This window comes from Solanum dulcamara, chromosome 1, assembly GCF_947179165.1.
Source record: "Solanum dulcamara chromosome 1, daSolDulc1.2, whole genome shotgun sequence".
In the NCBI taxonomy this organism is placed as follows: Eukaryota; Viridiplantae; Streptophyta; class Magnoliopsida; order Solanales; family Solanaceae; genus Solanum; species Solanum dulcamara.
In genome coordinates, this window is record NC_077237.1 from 48,548,350 (window position 1) to 48,558,796 (window position 10,447).

At 30.1% G+C, this 10,447-nt stretch overlaps 1 protein-coding gene across 2 annotated transcripts; it reads left to right on the forward strand.

The window, feature by feature from the left end:
* The first annotated feature begins 2,001 nt into the window (after positions 1–2,001).
* LOC129882095 (calreticulin-3-like) lies at positions 2,002–10,117 on the forward strand. 2 transcript variants are annotated; one of them, XM_055956283.1, is made up of 14 exons: positions 2,002–2,111; positions 2,200–2,307; positions 5,433–5,625; positions 6,189–6,447; positions 6,662–6,718; positions 6,804–6,851; positions 7,556–7,642; positions 7,738–7,795; positions 7,905–7,972; positions 8,081–8,173; positions 8,262–8,318; positions 8,392–8,472; positions 8,963–8,995; positions 9,833–10,117. In XM_055956283.1, the coding sequence occupies exons 1-14, from the start codon at positions 2,021–2,023 to the stop codon at positions 9,842–9,844; spliced, it is 1,245 nt and encodes a 414-aa protein (XP_055812258.1). In that variant the 5' UTR covers positions 2,002–2,020; the 3' UTR covers positions 9,845–10,117. The 2 variants fall into 2 exon arrangements, 1 of the variants encoding a protein (XP_055812258.1); XR_008765722.1 differs by lacking the exon at positions 9,833–10,117 and having other exon boundaries at positions 8,266–8,318; positions 8,963–8,998.
* Positions 10,118–10,447: the final 330 nt, after the last annotated feature.

The following is a 10,447-nucleotide window of genomic DNA, read 5'->3' on the forward strand; positions in this document are numbered from 1 at the left end:
TTTATTTTTTGTCCTTTATTTAAATAGGTGCTACATATTTTATTCTTGGGTGAACTGGAAAATTTTGGGTCTGTTCCATAGGAAAGGAAAATATTTTTTAAAAAAATAAGTGAATTTTTAATATAATATTTTGTGTTTAATAAATAAATTAAAAATATTATTTAAAAAAAATTATGTATAATTTAGATAAATATTGTTGACGGCAGGGGTGTTGGATGGTGAAAATGAGAGCTATGGAAAATGGAGGTGAAGACGAGTTATTTAAAGGGTTATCAGGACACAATCAATATAAAAAATATTAAATTTATCAAATCATAATTAATTTATATTTCTTTTAAATAGGCTTAAAGAGTGGTAACAAGAAAATCAAAATAAACGAGGTAGACGTAATATCATAAACAACGGGGAAGGTAAGTGTTATTGAACGTAATATGAAGAGGTCTTCAAAATTATCCCTAAATTTATAATAATATCAAATTATAAATTCACTTTTTAATATCCTAGCGTGCAATGTTGACTAGTTATACTATATGATCTTTCTGTCACTCCCTTGTATTCTATTTACTTATCAAAAATTTTCTAATTTGATTTTCCTTTTCTATTTACTTATCAAAAATTTTCTAATTTGATTTTCCTTTTTACTTGTAAATTTTGACAAATTAAGAAAGAACAATTTTTTTCTTTCTAGAGATAGGTGTGAAAAACACAGCTGAACTATCCCTCTATTTTGAGTTTCATACCTAAATTATTGGGAGTGTAAATTTCATACCTAAACTATCATTATCCATATAGAGTGTAATATTCCAAAAAAAAAATTAAATGAAAGAGAGAGTGTAATACACACACCATGATGAGAGTAGAATAAAAGAGAGATGTGTATTTCTCAAACTAATAAGTGATAATTTATGTATGAAACTCACACTTCCAATAGTTTATGTATGAAACTCAAAAAAAAAGGAAAATTTAGGTGTGTTTTTGACACTTATCTCTTCTTCCTATTATACCCTCAATTTATTACTCCCTCAATTCCAAAATAATTGAATTGTTGGAGTATGACATACATTTTAAGAAAAAAATAAAGACATAAATTAGTCGTGTTTTTCCATTTTTGCCTTTTCAAACTTTATGCTAACTCTTAATGCTCATTTAATTCATTCGTGGAACTCAGCCTTGAAATTTAATTAATGAAGGGTAAAATTGAAAAAAAATTCCAACATCTATCTTAAATAGTGAACAATTCAATTATTTTGAACACTAAAAAAAACTCCAACAATTCAATTATTTTGGAATGGAGGGAGTAACTTTGAGTTAATGTCTTTGAAAAATATAATGAGTAAATATGTTCAAAACTCTATTAATTAATAGGGATAAAATGATAAACTTACTATACCAATCATTATTTTCTTAATAGATGTGCCAAGTCAAAATTTGACAAGTAAAAAGGAACCGAGGAAGTATATTTATTTGTTTGATATTAACTTGACCCAAAGTTTAAGAAAATAAAAAAAAATTGAATGTTGTGATTTTAAATTAAAGATATGTGAAACGCACCAAACTGTCTCTTAATTTTATAGTCTTAAATATACCAGTTAAAAATTTAAAATAAAAAATTATCAAAAAGGTTTTTTTTTAAAAAAAACTAAAAAGAAAAATAAAATAAATTAATTAAAACGGAGCGTGTAATAAGGAAAAGTGGGCAAAACGCTATACATTTACATTCTGGTCTTTTAAACCAGTAGAGCTCTGCAATAAGGCAATGTAAATTTTTAAGAATGTGGGCCCAGAGTCATTTGAGTGTTCCAACTTCCACATGGAAAAAAATGAGTTCCCATTAGTAGAAGCAATTCCATTGGAGAAAGAAACGTAGAAAGCCATTTTCATTGGATTGGAGTCGTCAGAGGTGTAAACATAACAGAAAAAAGTAACGACTTGGTCATTACCGTAATTATATAAAAGTCAAGGTCTTAATTGCAAACCAAGTTTCTATAAAAGTCAAGGTAGCCCAAAGTTTTTGAGCAAAATGCAAATGGGTTTTTTTGTAGTAGTTTTGCTACTCTTTACACTTGTCACTTGTTCCATGTGTGAGATCTTCTTTGAAGAACGCTTTGATGGTAAGTAGATAACTCGTCGTATACTATTATTATTTTATAATTGTTCAACTGTGGATGTGTTTGATGGAATATTAATGTATTCTTCCAGATGGTTGGCGGAACAAATGGGTGAAGTCTGACTGGAAAAGCAGTGAAGGAAAAGCAGGGACATTTAAGCACACAGCCGGCAACTGGGCTGCTGATCCTGATGACAAAGGTTTCTTTCATCTCTCAAAATCCAAACGCTCTCTTCTTTATCTTCCTAATTAATATGATTGGTTCCTCCTTGCTCTATCCGTAAATAACACAGTAACATAACACGGCTGTGCTCAAGGTCATTTTATTCTACGGTACACAGAATTGCACCAAAGTTTCCACAACATACTCATTTCATCTCTCTTATTTTGAAAATTGCACAATTTGATTCTTCAGAAGCATTGCTTCTGCTTTACTCTTTCCTATTTTAATTATCTAAACCACTATATATTTACATGATTTCTTGTAATTGATACATTTCTACTATATAGAACAGCCATGACGATCAATGGCATTGTAGTAATTTTAACTTCATTTAAGGGTTAATAATAATTGTATAATTAATAGTTAAAATGATAATGTAGAAGAATCTATACATTATCATTACTTTTGTTATGGGCCCATAAAAATATTTTTATAATAAAAAAATTATTTAAAATAGTATTTTTAAATAAATAATTACTGATTTTAGTAATATTTTTTATTTAGTATCATTTATAGCAACAAGACTATGATAAATCTGCACTATGTATTAAAAATAAATTATGCATGTAATATAAATATATTATAAGTTTTTTAAAAATATATTATGTTGCTTAGTAAAAAATCGACACAATGTATTATAATTATATTAAAGTGTGCGACAAATGTATTACCTATCAATAAAATTTCTATTATAGGTGTTTTATAAATTGCTTTTTATTATATGTATTAAAACTGTATTATAAATATATTATAAGTGTTCAGCAAAAATAAAAATGTTATTGCTATAAATGGTAAATATTTTTCTAATATAGTATATCTATGTAAGTTTCCCTTTTATAATTGTGTTAAAATGAAGAATTTCTATTGGTGAACTTCTGACAAACAATAATATGCTAAGCTTGTTTGGACATATTTTAGAAAAAAAGTTTTGAACTAATTTAAAATAAAATGTGTTTGAATAGTTACTTTTTTGTTCCTAAAAATACTTTTAAGGATTACTGCGCAAATATGTTTTTTATTATTATGTTACATAATATGACCACTACTAAAGTTCGTATTTTGATTATTAAAATATAAAATGATGTATCAATATTTTTTATTTAATTTTAAAATGTCAAATTTAATGACTAAAAGAGAAAACAATGTTTGACTATCAAGAAATTGTTAATTTTGATAATATATTCATCGAACGATTAAAAATTATTAATTTTTCATTTCTATATAGGATATTTTCTTAATATCAAATATGATAAACTATTTAACGGAAAAAATTTGAAGGAAAAAATATAAACTATTTAACGGAGAAAATATGAAGAAAAAAATTTTAATATTCAAATTCTAAGGAATACTAAAATGCAAACTAAAAAAAATGAGGAGTTAAAAAATAAAATAGAACAAAAGAAAAGGACTATGCTGAGAAATTTAAAGGAAGAAAAAAACAAATAAAAATAAAGGGAAAAACAATCAAAAAAAGAAAATACGTATATTGGTTATTTTGTGGGGGTAAGATTCAGAGTTTTCTTTTACAGTATGATATTTATAGTGCAATATTAAAAAAAATTATTATTGGAATTTGGAATTTAACATTAAGATAATTGTTATTTTATTTATAAAAATAAAGTTGCTTTCATGATTGTTTTTATTGTTGTGGAGTTAGAAATCAATTTTTTAATAGGTACTTTCAATGTTAAAATCAAAATAAATAGAAGTATTTCTACTTATCGAAGACAATAATAAAATGTATCACAAAATTCATCGACAAAACAAATTATATATGAATTAAAGTAATAGAAATTTGAAAGGCTTTGAAACGATCTTTACATATTGGTTGATTAAGAATTTGTATATTATTAGATTCAAAGTTTGTGGTGCAAATATTACAAAAAGAAGATAACAACATTGTGAAAAATAGATACCACTTGCGAAAATATATGAAGATCGATGAATTTTTTCAAAAATATCAACATTTTATATACTTCTCGAGCATGAAATGTGCTAACTCATAATATAACGTAATTCTCTATTTCATTGCTACATAGAATTTATTGAAATTCAGATTTCTCAAGTTGATTTGTAAATGACGCATAGATGTCGTATGAATATTTGAAACATATTATGAAGTAATATATTGAACTTGTTCACTAAAAAAAGATAGGGAAACTTACATAAATATACAATATTAAGAAAATATTTACCATTTATAGCAATAAAATGTTTTTTACTGGACACTTATAATACATTTATAATACAGTTTTAATACATATTGCAGAGAACTATTTATAAAACATATATAATACAAGTTTTATAGATGGATAATATATTTATCACATACTTTAATAGACTTATAATTCATTATGTTAGTTTCTTACTACACAAACATAATATATATTTTAAAACACTTATAATACATTTATATTGTATGCATAATTCACTTTTAATACAAGTGTAGATTTATCATAGTATTGCTATATATTGCTATAAATGGTAATAAATAAAAAATATCACTAAAATCAGTAATTAATTTTTAAAAAACACTCAATCAAGTAATTTTTCCAAAAAGATATGTAAAATTATATTGGGCCCGTTCTACGGGCTTTAAATTATCTAGTATAAAATATGGACAATTTCAAATATATACAATAAACTAATTAGTTTACAACAAATATAGTCATGTTTATTTATATAAAAAGTAGACAAAATCATAGAAAATATATTGCCAAAAGTCATAGAAAGTATACATTGACTATACAATATAGATTACTTATACATGAACTATATACTTAATATACATTATGATACACTCAAAAACTACATATAGCTTGACTATACATGAAATGTACACTAACTATACATGCCTATACAACGAATGTCCATATATCTTTGTTGTTTGAGACAGGATGTCAATTCACAAGACCTTTCTGTTTGCATTTCAAAAGCTTACATTCATATATCTAAATTTCTTTTTTATTTTTTTGATCAAGTAATAATTTTTTTAGCATCGCTAAAATAATGAAGATCATCTCTCGTTCGCAACCAGGCACCAGCATTCCTGTTCTTCTGTTGGTTGAAGAGTTCAGTCACAAGATGATATTGATTTTGCAGGTCTTCAGACAACAAGTGATGCCAAACATTTTGCCCTCTCTGCAAAGATACCGGAATTTAGCAATAAAAACAAAACACTGGTTGTACAGTATTCTATAAAGTTTGAGCAAGATATTGAATGTGGAGGGGGTTACATAAAACTTCTCTCTGGATATGTCAACCAGAAGAAATTTGGGGGAGACACCCCATACAGGTCATTTCTTGTTATGTTCAGAATGTGAATTTCCCTTTAAGACATCCCATAATCTGGAGATTTTGTGATTGGTATAAGCATGTCTTTTCCCTTCCCTATGAAGGATGTTGTGACTTGGCACTACTCCTTTTTAAATTTTGAAAAACATAGGTATTATGCATGAATTTCTAATGCAATTTTACAAGTTATTTTGAGACATACCAGTGATCTCCCTTATCCAATATCCCTCAACAGCGCAACACTTGATTTTTCTGGGTGTGTTTCCTATGGCCCTGATTAGTTTACAATCGTCAGTTGGGTACACATATCTTGTTCATCATAATATGCATGAGTGGAATTTTTACACTGAATATCTTAGTTCTAAAAGTTACTGATAAGTTACTAAAAAGAATTAAAGACGAAAAGTAGTGCGAGTTTGAAGAATGAATTTCCTTATATGTCGAAGGAGACAACTGCAACTCTTTTTTGCATATCCTCTAGTTTATTATGTTTGTTGTCCTACTTTATGACCTGTAAACATCCTTTTCCTAATCTAAATTTGCTAATATTTTTTGTTGCTGCAGTTTTATGTTTGGACCAGATATCTGTGGTACACAGACGAAGAAACTTCATGTTATACTTTCCTACCAAGGACAGAATTACCCCATCAAGAAGGAATTAGAATGTGAAACAGATAAATTAACACATTTCTACACGTTCATTCTTAGACCTGATGCATCATACAGCATCTGGATTGATGGTCGAGAAAGAGATTCTGGAAGTATGTACACAGACTGGGACATACTTCCTCCTCGTAAAATCAAGGATGTAAATGCAAAAAAGGTATTCCATCTGACTCTATTTATTGAATTTTACACACTGGTTATAAATTTGGCCCCAAAAGAGATTCTCTTTATTAGCTGATTTTCCCTTTATTCGCAAATTGAATGATTGGATAACTATTTTTTTTGAACTGCCTTCCATCCCTTTACTACTTTGTGAAGTTTTTGATTCTTCTATGGTGTTTTACCCCTCACTTGTTTTCCTTGCTTTATAGCCTACTGACTGGGATGACAGAGAATATATAGAAGATCCAGATGATGTCAAACCTGAGGTAATTTATAACGTATGCGGTTAGGTTTCTGTAGGTTTTATTAATTTGCTTTGGATTGCTACTTATTTGGATCTTTTTACTCCAGGGATATGATTCTATTCCGAGAGAGATTCCAGACCGGAAAGCTAAAAAGGTTAGTTTGCAGCTGGAACATAATTGACGGAAACCATGTTCATCACCTGCATTGTGACTGAGGCTCTATGAGTTCCTTTTCTGTGATATGGTCATCCTAGAAAGGCTTTTTCATCTACCTTTATAAATATCTATATCTATTTGCAATGACTCTCTCTCTCTCTCTCTCTTTGGGAGCTTCTTTCCTGTGAAAGTTTTTGTATCGTTGGTCTCAAGCTGGACAAAGGAGGTCACAGTAGATTGACGGTCAGAGCAAAAAACAGTAAAAGTTGTTTGACTAAACTAGTTTGAATGAGGCATGATAGTTGTTGTAGTGAATCTCTCTCTCTAGATATGTATCTATCTCTCTATCTCTAGCCTTTTCATCCTTGTTCCACCTGCATTGCGCTACCAATATCTTTTGGTTAGCAATTGAGGTTGGAACAAGCAGATTCAAACAGACAATGAAGTCCTATTTGGTCCAATACCACATGATTTTCTTGTTTGCATCTCTGTTTTAGTTAGTTTCTTTTCATCTCAATCACACCCCCATAGAAGAGGCTAAAACTTATTTTAGTGACGGAGAGGACCTGCACAGAGTGTTTTCTGGTTGATATGTTATCACAGCTCCAGAAAGTTGTCATATGAGATACCTGATTAGACTGAGGTGACTACATCTTCAAAGTTTATTAACCTATATATCGTATATTTGTTTTCTCTGATCAGCCTAGTAACTGGGATGACGAAGATGATGGTATGTGGAAGGCACCCAAAGTACCTAATCCAGCATACCGGGGTGCATGGAAAAGGAAGGTAAGAAGCGAAAATCTTTTTCAATGGTCAGTTATTAAGCATGAAGGGTTTAAGTTAGAACTGGAATATTTACCAAATTTATTTTTATGATGCAGAAAATTAAGAATCCCAATTATAAAGGGAAATGGAAGATCCCCTGGATTGATAATCCAGGTAATGAATGTTTGCAATCATGTCATACTGAAGTTTAATCCACGTGACACTGCTATGAAATTTTAGGAGAAAATTGGAAAACAAAACCTGATCTTTCTCTTTGTTCCAGAATTTGAAGATGATCCTGATCTCTACGTGCTGAAGCCAATCAAATATGTTGGTATTGAAGTTTGGCAGGTAATACAGACTATCTTTCTCTTGGGAAATGTCGTCCTTTCTGAAAGCTAACTCAGCATTTTTGTAATTTATATAGTAACAAGTGAATAGTAATATGTTGGAGTGCAGGTAAAGGCAGGTTCTGTTTTTGATAACATTCTGATCGGCGATGAGCCAGATTATGCAAAACAACTGATTCAGGAAGTGTTTGCCCACAGGGAGGTCTGTACTTGATCCTCTATCCTTTACTAGTAATTTGTAGATTGATTTCTCTTGTAGTTCTTAAGAATTTCTTAAAACATTTTGTTAGGCAGAAAAGGAGGCTTTTGAAGAGGCAGAGAAAGTGAGAAAGGCAAAAGAGGAAGAGGTAACAGTTCTTGTTTATCACTAACATTCTCTTTTGCTGATGCATAAGTTCTAAAATGATTGGAAATTCTTAGGAAGCTCAAAGATCAAGAGAGGAAGGTGAAAGGAGAAGACAAGAAAGGGGTAGAGACAGACACCGGGATAGATACAAGAGGGTTAGTATCTCATATATTCAGATTTTTGAATATGCATTTTACAGTAGTTTCCTCCCAATATGATACATTTTTTCATCTCTCCATTTCTTTTTTTTCCTTAAGCCTCCCCTGTTAAAGGATACGAATTACAAGTTCAGTTAAAATCTGATATTCCATGATCACTTGTTTCTGTTTGCTGATTCTCTTTCAGTGCTTGAAACTTTACAATTTATTTGTCCATCATTTTTTATACTAAAGTCTTCTTGGCAATTTGATATCTACTTCCTCATGCTTCTGAAACCAAATTTTGCTCATTAAATTCCACCAGAAAAACTTGAAGCTTTTGGCTTTTTGCTAAGGTCGTTTAACAATACTAAATACCAATTCAGTTTTCTTGATAATTCTTAATTAGGTGGCACTGCCAATATTTGTTTTGACATCATGGATTTTGTTTTGCTTTACATTGTTATGAAATTGTAATATCTAATTATTGATTTAACACTTTCTGCAGCGCTATCATCATGATTATATGGATGACTATCATGTAAGCTCATTATTCTTTTTCTTCTCTCCCCACTTATTTCATCCCCACCTCTCCGAATCCAAGATAAGCTGGCTTATTCTGTTGATATCTAATTGTCTTTACATGACTGTGGCATTCACATTGGCAAATTGGTAGTCTCAATAGATGTGTACTAATTGGAAGTCTCAATAGATGGTTAATTCATTTAAAAAGATTGATTTTGAAATTGTTATGGAGTTGTAATTCTTATACTTAATTCGAAATGTTGTTCTAACTTTGAAGAATATCACCACTCTATTTATGGCTTCTGCCTGAAAGGTTGATTCTCTGGAACGGATAGTCTTTGGTTAGTTATGTCGCAAGTGCAAATGGCAGATTTACAGATTGTAATCAAATCTTTAACGGGTTGCTCAACGTACATTGTCAAAAGAATTTCTGTTAAATCCTTCATTTGGCTTATCTTTATTTCCATGATTAATAATCTCATAAAGACATTATATGGTATTATTTTCTCTTCTCATTTCTTGAGTATGTTGTAGTTAACAGTTTTTTCCTGCAATGCATGTGTTTCAATATGGTATAAGAGAGGTTAACATAATTACCCTAATAATTAACAAGAATGTTGAAATTTGCAGTCATACCCAGTACAACTTGTAATGTTAATATTGTTTACTTAAAATCAGAGGCTACTGAAACAAATTATAAAAAGGCAATTAAATTGTTTTAATACTCGAAAAGATGGAAAGTGGAAAGCATAATGATGAACACAATTAAGGTTTGCTAGATGAATTTCTTGTTTCTCTTGGCATGTTGTGCCTTGCACCTTTGGTGACATCAGTTGCTCTTCTGGTTTTGCAGGATGAACTTTAAGTTGGTGTTAAGACCATGGACTACATTTTCCAGCATGGAGATAGATGCATTTGGGTTTAATGTGTTCCTCTTGTTGTATTTTGCTCTTATTGTAGCTGTATTTTTGCAAAACGCTAAGGCATAAGGCATAAGAAGTACATTTGTATCTCTAAAGCGATTAATTATATTTGAAGGTTGAGTTTCAAAGCTTGGCTAGCGTGAGTGATTTTTGAAATGTGTTTTAGGACAATGATATTCACTGATATCTATTCGTTCGTGCCCTTGGGATGTTCATATTGAAAAATTGAACTTTTCAATATCTAACCATATTTTGGATGCATCATCAGTACTAAAAACAAGACTAATTAATATGACCTTTTGTTCTCTCCTATGCAAAGACCTAACTGAGTAAACCCTAACCACCATGGCCATGGTGACTGTTGGCCAGGCCTTGGTGGCTGGCTAGTCCTCAACTACTGACACCATGTATTTCCACCACTATATACATTGAAAAAGTGATGTTGACATCACTTTCTGTAAACATCATCAATTCTGTTCCATAAAATCAATAACCTTGATCAATGGAGAATCATCACTCAAGTGGACAGCGACAGAAGTTGCATG